We start from the raw sequence: 20232 nt of genomic DNA on the forward strand, positions 1-20232 counted from the left end.
GAGGGCAGGGCTGGATGGGATATTGGGAAGGAATCGTTCCCTGGGAGGGTGGGCAGGCCCTGGCACAGGGTGCCCAGAGCAGCTGGGGCTGCCCCTGGATCCCTGGCAGTGTCCCAGGCCAGGTTGGACATTGGGGCTTGGAGCAGCCTGGGACAGTGGGACGGGTCCCTGCCCATGGCAGGAGGTGGGATGGGATGGGATGGGATGGGATGGGATGGGATGGGATGGGATGGGATGGGACATCCTGGATCCTTCCAACCCAAACCATTCCATGATTCCCATGAATCGTGCTGAAGCAGCTTCACTGCTGAGGGAATTGTGATGATCCCAAGTTCTCCCTGTGAGCTCCCCCCTGCCCCTCCCACGAGGAGCCCTGCAGAGCCCGTGAACACCAACCTGGCTGCTTCTCCTGGGAGTCACTGGAAGGAGCCCAGAACTGGAGTGTGGCCTCTTCCCCCGCGAGCAGAGGACAATTCCAGGCAATGCACATGGGGCAGCTGGATTTTGGAGGGTTCAGGGGGCTCCAGGGACAACCAGGAAGCCAATTAGAGGGAAAACACTCTGGAAAAGGCCATGAAAGGTATAAAGGTGGAGCTGCTTCACCTGGAAACTCAATTTTTGTTTTGCAGGCACTTTTCAACACGCACCTGGGAGCCACAAGGAACTGGGAAGCTCTGGGAACTTTTCCATGAACACCCCGAGGTAGACACGGGTGTATTTTGCTCAAAAAAGCCACTCTGGCACCGAGACCCCCCTCCAGGACACCAAGAACCCAGCAGATGAAACGTCCCATTCCAGAAAAGGAAGGAAAGAAGATCAGCAGCAGAAACCTGGGTGGTACTATAATTAACTTTTTTCTTTTATTTACACCACAAGAATAACAAGTTGTCATAATGTGGTACAAAATACTGGACTCCTAATAAAGTTGAAATTGAAGTCGGTACTGTCAGAGAAAGACACCATTGGCCAGTAAAAAAAAAAAAAAAGAAAAAAAAGGTAAAACGAAATAAAAAGAGGAAAATGAAATAAAAACAAAAGAAAACCAAAGAAAGAAAAAACAAGAATGAGAAAAAATATTCCAACTCCACCGATTTAAAAGAAAGGACCATCGGGAAATCGAGCACAAAGAATGCTACCATCACTGAAAGTAGGGTCCATACAATAAGAGTGAAATTGTGTCTAAATTACAGCGTAAACCGGTAGCTGCTACCAATGGTGACGTCATACTGAGCATGTATAGGTATAAAGTAGAATATAATATAGTTACAACTTTTTGATACTACATATCTGTAATAAGCTCTCGGGTGAATAATGTTTCAACCCCTTCCCCCCCCCTCCCCGCCCCCACTTTTATATATATATTATATATATAAGTTTGTCATCCTCATAAATTGGAAAATAGCGCCTCCACTATGGAGCACAGAAAAAGTGTTAATTTATTTTCTTTCAATAGGATACCTTTTTTTTTTTTCTTTTTTCATCATCAATATCAAAGACAAAGTGAAGATGAGCTGAGAACGAGCCCAACTTCGTGACAATGAAGAAACACGTTTTGCCTTTCGCTGTAAAGTCTCGTTTTTAAACCACAGTGTTGCACAGTACACGACTGCTTAAAGTGAAACCGAGCAATAATACATCATGTAAAAGTAATTTCTTAAAAAAGTTAACGCAGCTGTGCTGAAGAGTTAACTCCTTAAAGTCCTCCCCGTCCGTCCGTCCGTCCGTCCGGCTCCTCGGAATGAACGACTCCGTGTGTTGACACAAGGGATGCATCCAACCTCCCCACCCAGCCGAGAAATCAAAGCAAAAACACCAACCCAAAGGGAAATAATAATAATAACAATAATAATAATAATAATAATAATAATGACACAGGCAGTTTACTTGGTGTGTTCGGCGTAGTTTCCCTAAAAACACTGTTTCCACATAAATACAATAAACTCTATTATTGGTAAGTCACAAGTGCTAGATAAACGTCTTAGTTTTTTTCTTTTCTTCTTAAAATGAGAAATGTTTAAGTAGTCCTTTTTTTTTTTTCCTTTATTTACTCTTTTTAACAATAAAAAGCACAATTTCTTCTTATTAAGTTCAGTAAGACTCCAAAAAAAAAAAAAAAAAGAATTCCCACTCTCCTTCCTTTGTGTGTCGCTGCGTGGGTGAGTGTGTGTGTGTGTGACAACAACATCCCAACCTTTAGTCTCCACAAATGCCACGAGAGGAAAAAAAAAACCAATATAAAAACAAAACAAAACAGAAACCAACCCAAAAAAACCCCCAAACCACCTCTTATAATTTTTTTTGTTTGTTTTTGTTTTTGTTTTTTTTCTTGTTATCGTTTTCAAAGCTGCCAGTTTGGCGTGCAAAATCTGTATACAATATAAAGACATGCCAACCTTACAGACCATGCAACCTCAAGGTGTAGGAAACTTAAAAAAATATATTCATATATATTTATATATATATATTTATATATATCAATGCCCGTAAAAGAACGTGGGCCCAAAAAAGTTTACAAAAGGAAGAATGGAATGAATACATGACCGTCACTAATAAAAAAAGGAATGTTTTGTATCGAAAGTAACAACAAAAAAAAAACCAAACCAACAAAAACCCCCCCCCAAAAAAAACCCCAACAAACCCCCCCCCCCCCCCAACTGGTTACTTGTTGTACTGCAAACTGGCTCACTTCACTGTAAAGAGGACTGAAAGATGTTCCTGTTCTTCCCAAGCAGGTACAAAGGATGCCCTGGGCAGCACGTGCTGGGTGCGGGAGCATCCCGGGCTCCCGCCCCGCTGGCACGGCCGCCCCGTGGCAAAGTCATCTGAAATGAAGAAGCTTTAATGGCTCAAAAAGGTGAAAAAACCCCTGGAGAGCCTCAAAACGACGGCTCCCTCCCCTCTCTCTGTGCCTGCGCCGGCCCCAGAAAGCATCCCCGGGGAAGAGCATCCCCAGGGAAGGTCACGCCCCAGGGCAGAGCGTTCCCAGGGAAGAGGGGGATGCTGCGAAACAAAATCCACGTCGCCGGGAGTCTGGAGGAGACGAGCTCTGACGGCTCGGGAAAAATCTTTCCACCCCGGCAAAAAAGCTGAGGTCAAGGATGGAAAGGAAGGAAGGAAGGAAGGAAGGAAGGTGGCATCCCGACAAGCTCCTCCGGATTTTCCAAAGGAACCAGCTCAGCACGGTCGGCCGGTGGCTCCCGGGAACGCAAAAAGGAAGGAAAAAGCTTTGCCACGAACCGGGAGGAGAAATGTCAAAAACCTTCCGGGGAAGAGCTGACAACACAAAGGGAGGTGTAAACAGGGGCACTGCCCACGGCACAGGGAGCAAAAACCCACGCCAGTCACCAGGTTCGGCAGCCGGATGGATTTGGGATCACAGCAGCAGCGTGGTCGGATGGACAAAGACCCCAAACCACAATATCCCCAGGATGGGGGGGGGGGAGGGTTAGGATATGCTGAGGACGAGCCTTGCAACCGGGGCTTTTGGGGTTCTAGGATGTACTTGGGTCTGCACAACTCAAATACTGTAGTGTCTGGTTTTGAAACTGCGCTAGAAATCGAGGAAGGAAACAAAAGCCTCCTGCATTCGCTCACGCGTGGGGTTACGCTCCCGATTCCTCCCGCCAGCGAGTCCTGAACGGAATGAAAGCAGCTGCTTCAAGAACTGGAAAGAAGAGAAGTTACTGGAAGCGGCCCCGCCAGTCACCGTGGGAAGAGGATGAAAGCAGGGTGGTTAGGGGGAAGCTGCGCTGGGAAGAGGGATGTGCTGTCCTACACTGCTGGGAGCGGGCACCCAAGACGCTCCGCTCTCCGTGGCAGGGCTCGCGGCCTTCCCGGGAGGCAACGACCTCCTCGGGGTGGGGGGCAGAAAAAAAAGACCTCCAAAACCCCTCCCAGCGCCGGGAAGAAGAAGAAGAAGAGGAGAGAAAAAGAGGGAGAGAGGAGGTGGGGAATTTGCGGGCGTGTCCGGCGGAGAGAAAACGCCAGCGGTCCCGGAGTGTCCAACGGGCCTTGCCGAGGGCAGGCAGCGCCAGGAGCCACGGCCGGACAAAGGCATCGCCCACCGAGTGCTACCAGGTAAGAAAATTCCTTATTTTCTTTACAGAGCTACGACAAGAGAGCTGAGGAAATATACAGTCGGAATCGGCACACAAAAGAGCCCATCACGGTCCCTCCTCCTCCTCCTCGGTAAAAAAACGCCCCCTTTCCCAGAAAAAAATAAACTCTGTCGGTCTGCCCACAGTTCCTTACACCTGCAGAAAGCTGCTCACTGTACAAAAGAGTTGAGGAAAAAGGAGAGAAAATCATACGGAAAATTAAAAAATTAAAAAAAAAAAATTAAGGAAAATAAAAAAAAAAAGGAAAATCCATGTACAAGCAAGAAAAGAGGGAGGAAGAAAGGTTTAGATGCTATTGCCGTTCGGAAAGGAAACCTGCCAAATGGAAAAGAAATGTCAGAGTCACACAAACAAGGCTTCCGGAGGGTTTCAGGAAATATCCATATAAAAATTAACAGCAAATTCAGCGTCTTTGCTATAAAAAACTCTTTTTTTTCTCGTTTTTGTTAGAAAAGGATCACAACTAAAAACCTTAAATTAAAATACAAATGTTTAGGGTAGTTGCCCAGTGGCTAAAGTGTTGGCTTTCTGAAAAACTTCCCAACCTGTCGCCTGAAAAGTCCTCGAGTTTCAACCTGGATCCTTTTCCAAAAGCACCTTTGACGTTCCAATTCCCAAATCTGTCCCTAGGGAGCTTCCAATGGCTACTGTTAGAGTATGCATTTATTACATATAGTTTTTTCTGGTTTTCTATAAATGCATCATAAATATTTTTCTCAATAATTCATAGGAATCCGGTTTCTAAGCTTGGAATACATTTGGAATATACATTATACACACATATATATTTATACCTAACAATTTAAGCAATATCTCATGCTAGTTGCTTTTCATAAAAAGCATTCCAGTCTTAAAACCTGCATTTGTGTCTAATACATGCTTCGACAACCAAATTGGTAAGTTCAATTACTAGATAATGTAGAAGAGAGAGAAAACATTTGAAAATTGGTTGTTAAAAATGGTTGAATTTCAAAGACCCAACAGTATTTGCCACTTTTTTTGGCAACTACCTTAATTTTTTTTTTTCCTTTTTTTTTTTTTCCTTTTTTCCTTTTTTTTTTTTTCTCTGAAACAGCAATGAAAGAAAACAAAACAAATCCAAACTTGTCGACAGTTTTTGGAGACGCTCTGTTCAGCTGATGCCTGCTTCCCACCATCATGCCAGCACAAGCCAAAAAGTCTTCCTTCCTGATGGCAGTCCTTGGCTTTCCCAACCAGAGGAAAAATATTCAGGAACTGCTGTGTTCTTTGTGGTTTATTTTTCTTTTTTTTTTTCTTTTTTTTTCCTTTTTTTTTTTTTTTTGTGTGTGTGTGTTTTGTTTGTTTTTTTTTTTTTAATTAATTTTTACTTAAGGCATTGTTCCTCAAACTTCAGAAAATCCAGCTGCACCAAATCCATCAATTAAAAAAAAAGGCACAAACTCATCTTCAGATGGCTTTGGAGACAATAAAGCCGACTCCATCCGGGCTACCGTTCCCCCCCCTTCTCCTTCCCTTTCCTTTAGGTGTCAGATGAGTCCCTTGTTCCCTGTCCCTCCCCGTTAAAAATTCACCATCATTTCCCAACGTTCCCGTTCCGACAAGAGCTGTCGTTGACTCACAGGCAGGCAAGAGCCATTTCCAAATATCCAAGAAATGAAAGTACACGATGGGTCGAGTGGTTCAAGCGGAGATTGCTCAGTTGTGGGTGATCAACTTTGTAAGCACCAGTTTTACGTTAAGGTTTGTTTGATTTGTGTTGCTGAATCTTTGATTTCTTTATTATTCTCGTGTTTTGTTTGTTTGTTTGTTTGTTTTTGTTTGGCAACTCTGCCAAAGACTTCCCGGGCGTCGTTCCTCTTTCCGCTCCTGGTGAGGACCAGAGGAAGAGTGCCCAACGTGTCAGTCCTTTGCTGCTCTTCACCAGCGGTTTTTCGGCAAAAAGAGACTCAAAGATGCGGAGAGATTTGATTTTTGTGTCGCTTGCTTTGCTTTACGCCTGGCTGTCCTTCCGTGTTCGGGAAATAACCGCGACAGGACGCAGGAGTAACAAGAGAAAGCTTCTTGGCAGAGCTTCAAGACGAAGACGAACAGACAGGAGAACTCCAGCTCGAAGGTGGATGCTACAGGGGCGGCTCCTCTTCCATGGGCTCGTCCTCAGGTCTGAGGGATTGCACAGCCAGGCAGGGTGGGAGAGGGTGGGGAGAGAGAAAAGAGGGTTGGGCATGACATAGTTGGACAATGTGTGGTGCCAAGTCTCACTCCTCATGTTCCCATCACCTTCCCACCCTGCCAGCTCGGATCAGCTGGCTCACCTGGAATTAAACTTGCCACCACAAAGGGGTTTTGGACAATCTGTTTGCACTTGGGCAACGTTAACATTTTCCACAGCAAAATAAATTCCCTCTCGTGGTCCAAAGCCACGCTCAGAGCAGAAGGCTCAGCCACAGAGCTCATGGCTCTGCTGCTCTCCTGCAGCCCGGGAGGACTTCTGGGAACCCACAGAGGCCAGGGGATGTGGGGAATGCAGCAGCAGTAGCTGAAGGGACAGGATTAACCAGGAAGGCGGCTCCTCGTGCCTGAGCAGAGCCGGAAATGTGAGGATGGACAGATGGATGGAAAACCACTGACCGCTTCTCCGCTGGCTTCACGCCCACCGACAGCGATGCCATGGCCGTCACCGTTTCCGCCTCCTCGTTCTCACACTTCTGGGCCTCCACCAGGGAATATCCCACCGTGGAGGCGAAACGCTGCAGGGAATGCCAGTACTTGCCTGGGGGAGAGGTGACAACAGGGCCATCAGAGCACCATGACTGCTCCTGCTTTCCCAAACCCAGCCGCTGGCTCAGAACTGCCCAGGGAAGACTCGTCTGATCCCGACTCTCACTCCAAGGGCCTTAGGTGCTCACAAAGTAACTCCTTTCCCACCTCGAATCCCTCAGAAACTTCCAGACCTAAGGACAAATGCGCCTGGAAGTGTCTCTCTACCAAAACTGTGGGACAGGGAAGGATGCAGTCCAGATCTGGATCCAGCTACTGATCACGTGGATCCTGCCACGTGCTTTCAGTGAGCAAATCACCGAAGACTAAAGAAGTCCAAGGTGTATTTAGAAGCATTAAGGTTGGAAAAGACCTCCAAGATCACCTCCAAGCTTCAACCTCCAATGTATTTTTTATGTCAGCAGTTTGACACCCTTTTGCTTGGGGAAGACCACAGGGAAGGCTCCAGAGGAAAGAATTTCCTAAAGAAGTTTCGATACAATGATTTTAACTTTCTTGGCTAAATAAACCTAAAATATCAACAACTTCCAGCAACGTTCATAGAATATCCTTGGAAGGGACCTAGAGGGATCATCGAGTCCAGCTCCTGGCCCTGCTCAGGACGTCCCAAGAATCCCAGCCTGTGCCTGAGAGCCTGTTTCACTTCCATGCCTATCTACTCTTTAATTAAGGGGTGCCACAACACCCAATGAGACTGGTGTTATTCAGAGATACTTAATTGCTTTTGAAGAAATAATACACCCTCTAATGACAGCACGGTCTGTCCTTAGCAGAGATTGGAGAGCTTTAATCAGTGTTGGGTTAACAGTTGGACTGGACCATCCTGAAGGTCTTTCCCAACCCTAAGCCGTGCTCTCATTCTGTAATTCCCCCTCAAGGACTAAAGCCTTGCTGGGCATGGCTCCATCCCCAGCAACACCAGTTTGTGGCTGCACAAACCCAGTTCAGGGTGCAGAGACTGCCAGGAAATGGGAACATGGAGCTGGCAGAGCGATGGAGAAGCCCACGGGGTGCCCCCCAGGGAACCAGCTGGGTCAGTGGGGCTGCACTCACTGTGGATCTCGATGACTTTCTCCATGGAATGCACCGCGTTAGCATTTGCTCTCTGCTGGAAAACCTTCTCTGGAAGAGGGTCAAGCTGGGGGGAGAGAGAGAGGAACACCAGAGAAATGTTACCATTGAATCCCAGAATGGTTTGGGTGGGAAGGGACATTAAAGCTCATCCCATTCCATCTTCCACGGGTCAGTTTTGCAGTGGGAATGTGCCTGTGCCATCCCAGGGAAAGGCCTGACAGCACTGCTGGAGGGATGTTCTAGCATTTATTTGATTTCCTTTAGAAAAAGCCAAGAAGAGGAGACACGTCTGCCCTCCCAGGTTCTCCACGAGTGAATGAATTCATCCCAAACCTCCAAGGTGGGCTGTCCAGAACAAGAGATGTCCACTGCTGTTAACTGTGCTGAAAACAGCACTCAAGGCCCAACCAGGGATGTTCCCCAGCAAAGAACAGCCAGAGTTCAATAGTTAAAAATATCTATGGCAAAGTTTAACTTCTGCTCAAAGCCAAGAGAAGCTGCAGCCAAGACTGCTCTTATGAGCACATGGTAGCCATTCCATAGGTACTTCACGGGATGCTGCATTCCAGATTTAGTAATTATGGATTGCACTTCTTATTAATTCTCCTCTCTAAAAATAGTTCTGCTCCAAACTGGTTTCTGCATGACATTAAGTGAAGGCAAAAGCAATTCCTGGATGAGCCTTTAAGCAAGAGCTTTCCAAGGCCTCTTGGTTGACACTGAGACAAAGCACGTTCCTGATTCCAGAGCACACTCCTCCTCCTGAAACAACACTCCCAAACAGCCTCAGCCTGTGGAAAAGGGAGCAAAACCCTCAGGGCATGAGGCACCTGGTTGTTATTCCCTTCTTGTTTGAAGGGCAGAGGCTGGTGATGCCCACGATGGACTGAGCAGCTCTGCAGGGTAATGGGAGAGGAATGGTGGCTTACTGGTCTGGATTGTCATCAGCAGGCCTCAGAATCATGGAGTCATGGAATGCTGGGCGTTGGAAGGGATCTTAGAGCCCATCCCACCCCTGCCATGGCAGGGACACCTCCCACTGTCCCAGGTTGCTCCAAGCCCCAATGTCCAGCCTGGCCTTGGACACTGCCTGGGATCCAGGGGCAGCCACAGCTGCTCTGGGCACCCTGTGCCAGGGCCTCCCCACCCCCCCAGGGAACAATTCCTTCCCAGTATCCCACCTGATGCTGCCCTCTGTGGTTAAAATGGATTAAAACCATTCCCCCTTTTCCTGTCCCTTCAGGACCTTGTCCAAAGTTCCTGTCCAGCTCTCTTGAAGCCCCTTTTGGCACTGGACGACTTCTCCCTGGAGCCTTCTCCAGGCTGGACAACCCAAACTCTCTCAGACTGCATAGGAGCGTCTCTCCCTGCACCAAACCCAGCTCTGATTTCCACTGAAGCCCCGTGAGCTTTGCAGCGTTCTGCCACCACAGCAGTGCAGGCAGCCCTGAGCCCCTCCCCAGCGCAGCCACCGGCTGCACAGCCCAGCTCTGGGGCAATTTCCCGGCAGTTGGAAAGGAAAGGAGGCGGCTCCTGCGCTCGCGCGAGGTTTGATCTGCGCCGACGCTCGGGGGACTGGCACCGTTCCCCTCATTTCCTACCGGCCCCGGTGCAGCTCCGGGCGGCTCCTGAGCCAGCCCAGCTCCCTGCAGGCCGCCCTGGCCGCAGCTGCCTGTCCAAGTGTGTGCAGGCGGGATCCTCCGGCACGCCGTACATCAAACCGCATCAAAGGGCCGCGGCACAGAGCTGCGGCCGTGCCCCCCGACTTCCCTGCCTTCAAAAGGTTCGAGGAAAGACCTGGATAAAACGAGTGCTTCCTGCTTTCTGATGTGTGGGTAAACCAGGGAATCAAATCCTATCTGCACAGCCCACCTAGGACAAGTGAGAACAGGTCTGGGTTCAGGTGTCCTAAAGTGCCTTGTAGCTGTGATTGAAATAATCAGTGGGTTTTACCTTTAAGGATCAATATTCCCTCTGCTCAATGAAACCACTCGGGCAGCTCACAACACCCAAGGTACCCTGAGTGTTGAGCTCTCCCCACACCCTCACACTCCCAAACACATCCATGGCTTGGATCAAGCACTTATTTACCTAGGAGCACGTTGAGCAGGAGGAATGACATCCTCCAGGCGTAATTCCCACTGCTTCCCTTTCAAAGTGCATCCTGCACCCAGAAGTGGATGGAGCCAGAGGAATTGTCTGTGGTGACAGCTTAAAGCAGATGGCTGCTGCAATAAACACCTCACAGAATCCCAGCATGGTTTGGGTTGGAAGGGACCTTAGAGCTCATCCAGTCCCACCCCCTGCCATGGGCAAGGACACTTTCCACTACCCTGGGTTGAACCAAATCTCATCCAAACTGGCCTTGGACACTTCCAGGGATCCAGGGGCAGCCACAGCTTCTCTATGAAACCTGTGCCAGTGCCCCACCGCAGGAACCCCCCTGTCTCCATGCTGCCTCCCGAGGGCTGAGTGCAGGCTGGAGCCATTCCCCGTGCCCAGAGCCTTAGGAGAGCTGCCTGGCCAAGCACAAGGAGCAGGATGCTCCCTGGACACGGGGAGCTGGGATGCTGGATGATGGAAGCAGATGCTTCTGATAAATCCCAGCTGGTTTCTCTCTTGGCCTGGCTACTCCGGCCTCCCCTTTCAGAGCACTTCTGCAACAGGCTGGAAGTCAAACTGCTCCACACGTCCATGCAGATCCGAGCTCCCTCTCCATCTTCCCAGACACCTGGTGGTCACTGAACTACAACCCTCCCCAGAAACCAGCTCCCACTGGAGACAGACCCAGCTTCTCTGGTGCTGCACCTTGGCCCAAACTAACCGTACCCACAAACGTGGTTTCAAGTTGCACCAGAGGAGGTTTAGGTTGGATATTAGGGAAAACTCCTGCACTGGAAGTGTGCTCAGGCATTGAATCAGGCTGCTCAGGGCAGTGGTGGAGTCACCATCACTGCAGGGATTTCAAAGATGTGTAGACGTAGCATCTTTCATCCCACTGACACTAAAAGTGGGGGGAAAAGGCGGAAAAGATGGAGTATCCAAAGTTTTCTCTGTAGGAAAATACCCTGAGCTCTCCAGAACCCAAAATCTTGCTGTACTTCTCTGTCTTGCTCTCATCTTGCAACCACCCCCCCTAACCTTTCTGGCCAATTCCTCTGACACAGCCAAGGCTTTTCCCACACAGCAACGTGCAGAAAACAGAAAATGTAACTGCAGGGAAAAACATCCAACTGCAAACCATGCCAAGCAAGCTGCCCCATGCAGCAGGCATGGGCTGTAGGACGAGAGAGGGGAGCAAAGAGAAGGGAAGGCTTGCACAACGAGTTCAGAAATTAATTAAAAGGCTTGTTTTTCAAAGAGCACAAAGCAAATTACTTGGAGCAAGAACAAACCCAAAAAAACCATTCCTAGCTGTTTCACTCATCGCAGGGACTGCAAAGCACAGGTGGTTTTTAAGCACAAAACAAACACTCTTTAAAGCACCAAGTGTCCGAAGGACACAAAACAATGACAGAACCCTGGCAGACGGGAGGATGAGACGCCCAAACCCCAGGGGGGAGGAGGTTTTGGGGGTGCCTGTACCTCGTTTCCCAGCAGGGCAGACACACAGGCCTCCGAGGCGTCACAGATGGCAGTGAGGTCGTGGCCACCCTCGAGGGCCAGCACGACGCGGCCCCCGGCCAGGCCCATCAGCTGCTTCGTCAGGTACCCGAAGCCTGCAACGAGGGAACAGAGGAAATGCAGGAGAAGGGCAAAGGTGGTGGCTGGAATCGGGCTCCTGGCAAAGGATCAAAGAATTAGAGAGAGGAATTACATCATATTAAAAACCCACCGGGGATTTGAAAGGGCTCAGCGCATAACACGAGCCAGGTTGGGCTTCGACGCGCTCGCCGCTCGACTCCAGCCGTGGCTGCCCTGAGATGGAGCTGTGGGGTGCTCTCCCCAGTGAGAGCACCACCATCCTCCCCTTGCCACCCCTCCCTCGGCACCCCAAATTAAACCCAGCAGCCAAGGTTCCCTTTGGAAGCAGGGAAAGGGGCGGATTTCTGCGCTGCTTTGGGAGCTGCGGCGGGGGAGGAAGGGCAGTCGGCACAGTTTGGGTCGGGAGAGCAGCAGTGCAGTGCCCCAGAGAGATTTAGGTTTGACATCTCGTTCTCAGCAGACGGCTCTTCCCGGCTATAATACGCTATAAAAATTCCAGGGGCACCCGGCACTTTGATCAGATGACACACAATACATTTCTGCCCCCTTTAAACAAAACAGAACCGAGCGGGCAGGATTTAAAAAACGTGTCCTCAAAGCAACCTTCCCCCCTCTAGGAAGAATTAAATAAAAAATAAAAAAAGAGCCAACCAAGGAAAAGCCAGGGAATTTCTACCCTCCATCCCCGCTCCCCGCTTTGGAGCGAGCCCCTTTGCGAGTCGGCAAATTAACAAATTAACAGGCAGAGAGAAACATGCACTGCTGATCCCGCAAGTGGTTTTGTGAGAGGAGCAGAGCATAGCAAATTCAACCAGCAGGTAAACAAGACCTTCCCTTTCCCAAGTGTTTCTGGATATCTCAAGGAACTTGTCTCTTGTAAATCTACTGCGCTTTATTCTTATATAAAGTTTATAGGTTCAGCTCCCTTACGAGGTTTTAAAGTTCACTGTAGAGAACAACTTTCCTGGCTGGAGCAAACTCTTAAAAAATAGTAATAAAACCTTTTTTTGCAAGAAAAACTGTCCTCTGGATGAATTTGAATGAAACAGAGCCAGGTAAACTCCACATAACCTTGGTGGGGGGGAGGGTGATTTCAGTGCATCTCCCAAAAACATCCCAGACCCAAAGCAAAAAGGAGATTTTTGTGGGTCTCTGTAATTAATTCAAAGGTGGAGAGCAAAAATATTCAGCTCAAAATTTTAATAAGGTATCCTGGAGGAAGAAATGGACTTTTGGTAGCAATGAGAGTGTTTACAGCTGGTATTGCCTTTTTCTGCAATTTTATATTAAAGCCAGCAGAACTCTCTAATTCAGCAGATGTGTGGCTACAAATAAATTACACAATATTCCATATTGAATATTTCAAAGTTGAAATGAGCAACGCTTCAAAAAAAGAAAAGTTATTAAGGCTTCAGCCAGGCCAGAATATGCATTATGAAGAGATAAATGCTATGAGAATTCAAAGGAAAAGGACGGAAGCTTTGCCATTGAAATGAAAATCTGAAATAGCAAAGTGAAATACCATGAAAAGTGAAATCTGGGAATGCCGTCCTTTAATCCTGAGGACAGCAGCAGCAGCAGCAAAGCCCCCACTTACATTTTGCTGACAGATTATATCCTCCGAGAGGTGTGGGGTGCCCTTCCACAGCATCGAAACCGGATGACACCAGCACAACATCGGGGGCAAACTCGTTGGCAATGGGCATCACTACTGTCCTGCAACACAGAATATCCACGGCACACACGTTAGGGTGGCTCCTGAACACACGCAGGGACGTTTAAACCCTCTCACCAAACCCTTATTCCATGGCAGCAAAGCCCATCTATTTCCCCACAAGGTGAGAGCCTGGCTGGAAGAACTCCTCACTCGCACTCTCTGTGATTTCCTCCACCAACACCCTCGTGTTTGGAGCAGGGAAATGAGCTGTCACACCTTGTGTTTCCCATTTGGGATCAAATCCTGCTTTATATACATGGGAATATGGGTAAAATAAGAGGGCAGCTGGCACAGGCTGCAAAACCACCTGGGAAACCTCACTCCAAGGCATTATCTCCATGCCCCCCCTTCAAAACATCTCCTTTAGGTTTGCAAAGTGATTCGTTTCTCCCTTGCTGCACTTCTCATTTCCCACAGTGAAAGGCTGGGAGTGTCCCATGGGGCAAAACAGCTTTAAATGCAAATATCCCACACAAATCCACCTCTCCCAATGCCAGGTCCTCCTCCTCTGACACCGAAAAATGGATGAATTGCTCAGCATCTGTATGCTGTTGATTGTTAAAGTTGCATTTAAGTGAAACAAGGGGTCTGTTCCTCTGGTTGCTCACTGAAAGACCTTTTTGCCCTCTGGTTTCTGTCTCTCCGAACTCCGCCATTTGCAAACACCCCATTCCCCACGTCAAGACGCACTTCCCAAATCAGCTTTTTTCCATTGCAGCTGCACCTACTGAATGCTGGACGTATCCCAGGGCAACCTGACCTCTAATTTTCCCACTTCCCCATCCTAGGAACAGCCTCCAGCCAGGATAACTTTCTGCAGCAGGAACTGAGGTTATTTTACCCACATCCCAAAGCACGGACCTGTAAATATCTTTGCACACACGAGAACCTCCCTTTATTGAGTCGAGTCTTTATGTGATGCTCTAAAAACAGAGCCCAGGGGGACCTGTTCCGTGCTGAGACAGCTCAAGTGCTCTCGGGGCGCTCATAAAAGCTCCCAGTTTTTGCCACAAGGATATTAAACAGCCACGAGGCATCTGCCAGAGTCAGCAGCTTGTGACATCCCGCTGAGCTCGTGCCACCGCCCTCCGCAGAGTTTATTTTTAACGGGGCATTAACCCCTGCCAGGCACTGAGCAAACCCATCCCCGACGTTCCACTGCCACCACGGAGCAGGGACAGGCACCCAGACACCAAAAACAAACCCCCTCGCACCTCCCAGTGTTATTATTTCCCCAACTGTTTGCCACAGCAACCCCAGAGCCTCCCTGCTGCCGGTCTCCACGCGCAGACGCAGAAAGCTCTGCGAGAAAAAAGGGATCTGATTTTCCCTTAATCCACACAAAATCCCAACAAGGAATCTGAATTCTCTCCTCTAACGACGTGACTGCCCTCTCCATGTTGTCCCTGGGGGATGATTCCGTCAGGAAGACAAAAGGGCACAGTTCTGGCTGGTGACTTTACAGTTTGGTGGAGCCCACAGGCATTTTTAGGAGAAACCACCTCCCTCAGCAAGGCCTGAAGCAGCAATTCCAGAGCAAGTGCAGAGGCCGAGGGTTTATTTTCCCTGAGCTTTGAAGTGCTGCTGAGCTCTTTCATTCGTAACCCAAGGAAAACTGCCCAAATCATCAGATTTATTCCCCCCCTCCCCAAGTTATGATGCCATGGGAGCTGCTAGGATCTCAATGGAAGTGTGGCATCACCAAACCTGCACCCGAAGGTGTGGGTGTAGGAACCCAGAGTAAGATTGTCACAGGGTGAAAAATTTAGAGGTTTTGGGCTTCTCTTTGTAGTAAATAGGTAAGAGTAAAAAAGATCAAAATGGAGGATTGTTGCTGTTCTCTAAACCTTCTTCTCCTTCTTCTACTACTCCACATTCTGCAGTAAAAGTAGTTTGGATTGATTGGATAGAGAACTCCGCAGTTCCTGCCCATGTTACTGAACAATTGGTAGGAAAGTGAAAATAATGCACGTTTTTACTAACTATTGGTTAAAATATCTTTAAAAGGGTGTGTAAATCTTGATAGAGAGGCTTCACTCCTGCTTTCTGTGCTCTGTGCTGTACCTGGGTCACGCTGGTGGCTCTGTTCCTCTGATAAGACTTAATAAACAACTATCTGGAAGCACTGAAACTCCAGGAAAAGTCTCTGTTTATCTTTGAAACTCCTTGCATGGACTTTTAGAAAATTCTCTCCCATCCGGCAGGACTTGATTTGTGGCACGGTTCAGTGTCATGTGGGCATGGTCCATCAGCACTGAGCAACCCATGGGATCAGGGATCCGTAGGGATTCTCGGCCATGGAACAGCTCATGGAAGCACAGAGTGGTTGGGAAGGACCCTGAAGAGCATCTGGTTCCAGCTCCTGGCAGGGGTGTCCAGTGATGCCAAGCACAGAGGCTCCTGAGGAGCGGGGCAGCTGGTGAGCCTCGGCCGGAGGTGGCTGTGGGTGACAGTGGCTCAGAGGTGGCCTCCTGCTGCCCAGCCACACGGCCCCAGGGCTAACCCTGAACGCTGTCAGGGGGAGTTTGAGGAGAGAAAAAGCAGCAGCTGCTGGCCAGAGGTAAATCCGTCGCTCCTTGACAGGAGTCAGGAGGAGCTGCTGTGAGGATGTCCAGAGTTTCCCTGTGCAGGCCAGGGTGACCCCACAGCCACCACTGGTGACTCCAGCACCAATCTCCAGCTGGGAGCAGTGACAAGCAGTGCTGTATGTGCTGGGTGTGGCTGTCAGCTCCCTCAGAGGTTTAAGGAAGGAGTTCCACATCCCCTGGCTCCCTCTCCAGGAGGCCCAGCCTGTGTCCGTGAGGCTTTCGGGACCTTGACCACCCAAACAAATCCCAAATCCCAACCCGGACTTGAATCCTTTTCTTTTCCCCATGGCTCCCACCCAACCTCTCGAGGGCTGCTCCTGCTTCTGCCCTGCTCCTAAATCCAGTAACACCGGCATTCCAAAGCCACAGCCCCAGCTCTGTTTGATGCTCTCCATGGATGTAAAACTTGAGCCAGAAGGATCAAAGCCAGCACTCCCTCATTTTGCCTTTTTAATTGTTAAAAAAAAAAAAAAAGACAGAAATCCAGTGTGTTTCCGAGATTCCATCTGTGGACAACATTCTGGACACATCTCATCCAGCTTTCTGCTTTTTAATTTTCCCTTGTCCACAGATAAAGCCAGCCCCGTCGCTCAGATCCATCCCAGTAAAGCCAAACCCTCCAGAGGAAACGAGGATTAAACTGCAAACAACCCCGTGGCTTTGCCCTGCTGATGAGACTATAAAAAAGCCAGAAATTCAAGTTATTACCCAGGAGATAAGCAGCTCTGCCTGGAACTGGGTCTTTTAAGGAATGGCTGAGGTGGCTGTAAAGTCATTCACTGAGGGATGAATATTCCTGACACGGAATGTTCATTCAATCCATGCACAGTTTTTAAAAAAAAAACCAAGGAAACTGAAATTTCCCAAATTTCAGAGGCTTGTTTTGCGTGCTTAAAACAAATTGAATCCTTTTATTTGCCTGGTTACAGCTGAGCTGAACAGCTCTACACAAGAGCAAACTGATGGCTGCAACCAGCAAAACCTCCCCATTGTGTTCTGCAATCGCTTGGGAGAGAGGAAAAAAAAATAAATGCAATTTTAGATCTATTTTCCAGAAGGCTGAATGAACAATTTTTAGCCTGGCATTAGCCAATTCCCCAATTAAATGCCTAATAAACCGCAGGCACATGAAACAATCCTACAGAGGATTATTTTGGGCTTTAAATGCTCAATTGCAGCGAGTAAATTGGTGAAACTCAAAAGGCTGAGCACTTTTTCAGAGACATTTTCCCCACTCTTGGCCATGTCTATGTTTTGTATGTATTTTTATATATGCTATGCATGTATTTATGTATGTTAAGTGGATATATTTATATTATGCATATGTTTATACATACTGATTCATTTTACATTTTGTATCTATCAGGTATATATTTCTATATGTGTTATGTATATATGGTTTCATACACATTATATATTTTATATATAGAAACTAAAAATGTTGTTCACTGCTCTTCAGGCTAACCAGCTTCCCGAAAATTCTGGTCTTTGCTTCTCCATGGTCATTTACCGTGTCAGAAGGGATTAGGAATTTGGGGATGAAATCGGCATGGGGAGAGCATGAAATTGAAAATACAGCAACAACCATTCCAGGCAAAACATCATCATCTCCTCCTCCTCCTCCTCCCCGCTCCTGAAATGGTTTATGGATCGAGGGAAAAAATCCAAATCCCCCCAAAACTGGTTCCTGAACTTTTTTGAAAGCGGCAGGAGGAAGGGGAAGCACAGCCCCGGCTTCTCCTTCTGGTTGAGGTGTTTTAAATAAAAACGAATGTGGCATCGAGCTGCACGTGGAATTCTGGCTGTAGAGGAGACCTCGGGACAGGGGAAAAATTTCTCAGACACCACACAACTGCTGGAATCATCAGGAAAACTTCCTTGCAGTAAATTCGGAGGGAAACTCCTGTGGGTAGAACATTTTAATTTCACTAATTGCTGTTCCTGTGTAACAAGGAACCAGCGGAGCCTTCCCGTTTTTCCTGCAGGTCTCTTAGCCGGGTTTGCACCCGGAGCAGGAGGACTGAGAGAGGCAAATGGGATTTCTGCTTGTGTAAAACACTAGGGAAGGACACATCGTGGTCCAAAAAAACCCCTCCGAATTTTACAGTGTTTGTTTCTGTAACGACGGAACAACAGCGGAGACACCAGGAACGTTCTGCGGAGTTCAGGACTTTGGGAACGACGTGCCTTGCATTCTTCCCATTACACTGAACACATTTCTGGTGGAGCTGGGAAATCTGGGATTGCCCACACGCTCGGGGGGGTGAGCTCAGGCACGGGATCCGCGCCCGCTCGCCTGAGCTGGGATGTGGAGCTGACCCGACACAGCCGCTGCTAGCACAGGGTGCAGGAGCTCCAGGCTCCCAGAAAACTCCCCAAAGCCCTGGAGCCAGGGCAGCCAGTGATTTCAGCCCCAGGTCAGGAAGGTAATGAGGGACAAAGTGCGGGGAAAGGCACATTTTTAACTCTTGCTCTCACTTCTGATACATCTCGCTGGCATCATGGACCATCCAGAGGTCAGGAGAGCCTGGGCACCCCAACACTGGCCTGCAAGACTGGGGAGGTAGTATCTGGAGACAGGATGAAAAGCACTGATGTGAGTTCCCTTCTGGTTTTTGGATGGAGCAAACCCACACCGAGACAGGTTTTCAGCGTGGGGATGAGTGGTTTCACTGGGATTTATTTATTCCCTCATTTCTCTCCTTTAGAAGGAAATTATCCCAGTTATTTTCATTTCTCAAATCCACACACCGGCTCATCCTGAAATGCAACAACAAAAATCGAGGAGCACGTTGCTTATTTAAATCTGCTCCTTTTACACAGAAAAAGGACTTTTCTCCCTTAAAACAGGCGGGTGTGTGAAGAGTTAAGGCTTAAAAAAAAAAAAAAAAAGAAAAAGTCTATCAGTATCTTTGCCTAGCTCAAAGGATTTCCACTGATTCCTCTCCAGACTTCAAAGCCTCACAGTTTGGCATTTGGACTGGTTTGAATTAAAGCTCAGTTCTCCACTGCGAGTTTCCAAGTTCATGGTGAAAATGCCTCCTGCTTCTGGAGTTCATTATGGCCAATTTTCTTATCTTTTCTTCATCTTCGGTTTGATCCCCAGCAAATGCAACGTGGCATTCGACGGGGTGGAATAACAAGGTGCTGCCTTGAAGGCATGTATTGTCTCAAGGGGCTAAAGCAAGAAAAGAAGGGGGGAAAAAATAGGATATATGACCCATTCCCTTCACTTTCTAACTCTCGGGGGACCATAAATTGCAAACTTCAAAGCGTTATTTTACATTAAAATCAATAGAAAGATTCGGGGGGTGGGGGGGGGTGGGGAAATTGTTTTTCAAAGGAGCTGGTTAAGATTTAAAAAGGTCACTTGATAATGTATTATCATGGCCAAACTTGGCATGGGATGAAAAAAAAGCTTCTCGTTTAACTTATGGTTAAACTGAAGGTGTGCACATGGGGCAGGCTCTGGGAGGAGCATCCCTCAGCTTCCCAAAAACTCCCCAAAATAAGGGCTGTGACCCAAATAGCTGCAGTGTCCAGGCAAGCAGACCCCAGGAATGGCTGGCAAAGGCCTCACCGTGCAGCCCTGTGCCTTTCCCAGGAGCTGGAAACTCAGTATTTAATAAATGTCCCTGCTTCCCCCAGCTCCGGGCGCTCCGGCTGTTGGAGAGATCCATCCTGGCGGCTGCTGGGACAGCCAGGCTCCACTCTGGAGCAAAGTGCTGCCTTCCTGGGCCAGCAGTGACACAAATGGCAGTGATTTGATGGCATTTTGAATCGTGTGAGGGCTTTTTAATGGCAGAACGAAGAGGGAGGAAAGGCTCTTTCTGCTCAGTGTAACGCGATGTAACAGGGAAGAGCAGGAAATAGTGCTCCTGGATTTAGGGCTGTTCCATGAAGGGGATATTCCAGAAATTCACACCCCATGTTCTGGCAAGTGTGTGTCTGCCTGAATTTAGGGCACCAGAGGTGCACTGAACCTGGTGTGAGGACAGAAAAGCACCTCAGGTTGTTAAAGGAGAGGCCAGCTGGAGCCATGGCACAGGGGAGGCAGACAATGGGACAGGACAGTGTCTAAGAAAAGTCATGGAATGCTTTGGGCTGGAAGGAGGCTTAAAGCCCATCCCATCCCATCCCACCCCCTGCCAGGGGCAGGGACACCTCCCACTGTCCCAGGCTGCTCCAAGCCCCAATGTCCAGCCTTGGGCACTGCCAGGGATCCAGGGGCAGCCACAGCTGCTCTGGGCACCCTGTGCCAGGGCCTCTC

General features: G+C 48.5%; 1 protein-coding gene and 1 pseudogene across 11 annotated transcripts in view; both read right to left on the reverse strand.

Moving 5' to 3' along the window:
* Window positions 1-513: 513 nt before the first annotated feature.
* Window positions 514-4057, reverse strand: LOC104694603 (annotated as a pseudogene).
* A 143-nt stretch (window positions 4058-4200) lies between these two features.
* The window catches only part of HDAC4 (histone deacetylase 4), a 175475-nt gene continuing 159443 nt past the window's right edge, over window positions 4201-20232 (reverse strand). For all 11 annotated transcript variants that reach the window (XM_039554556.1, XM_039554557.1, XM_039554555.1 and 8 more), the window contains 5 exons: window positions 13255-13373; window positions 11538-11671; window positions 7932-8016; window positions 6729-6870; window positions 4201-6260 (listed from right to left, as the gene is read on the reverse strand). In XM_039554556.1, coding sequence (XP_039410490.1) covers window positions 6221-6260; window positions 6729-6870; window positions 7932-8016; window positions 11538-11671; window positions 13255-13373 — 520 coding nt within the window. In that variant the 3' untranslated portion in view covers window positions 4201-6220. The remainder of the gene's footprint in view (window positions 6261-6728; window positions 6871-7931; window positions 8017-11537; window positions 11672-13254; window positions 13374-20232) is intronic.

This window comes from Corvus cornix, chromosome 7 (assembly GCF_000738735.6).
Source record: "Corvus cornix cornix isolate S_Up_H32 chromosome 7, ASM73873v5, whole genome shotgun sequence".
Taxonomy (NCBI): Eukaryota; Metazoa; Chordata; class Aves; order Passeriformes; family Corvidae; genus Corvus; species Corvus cornix.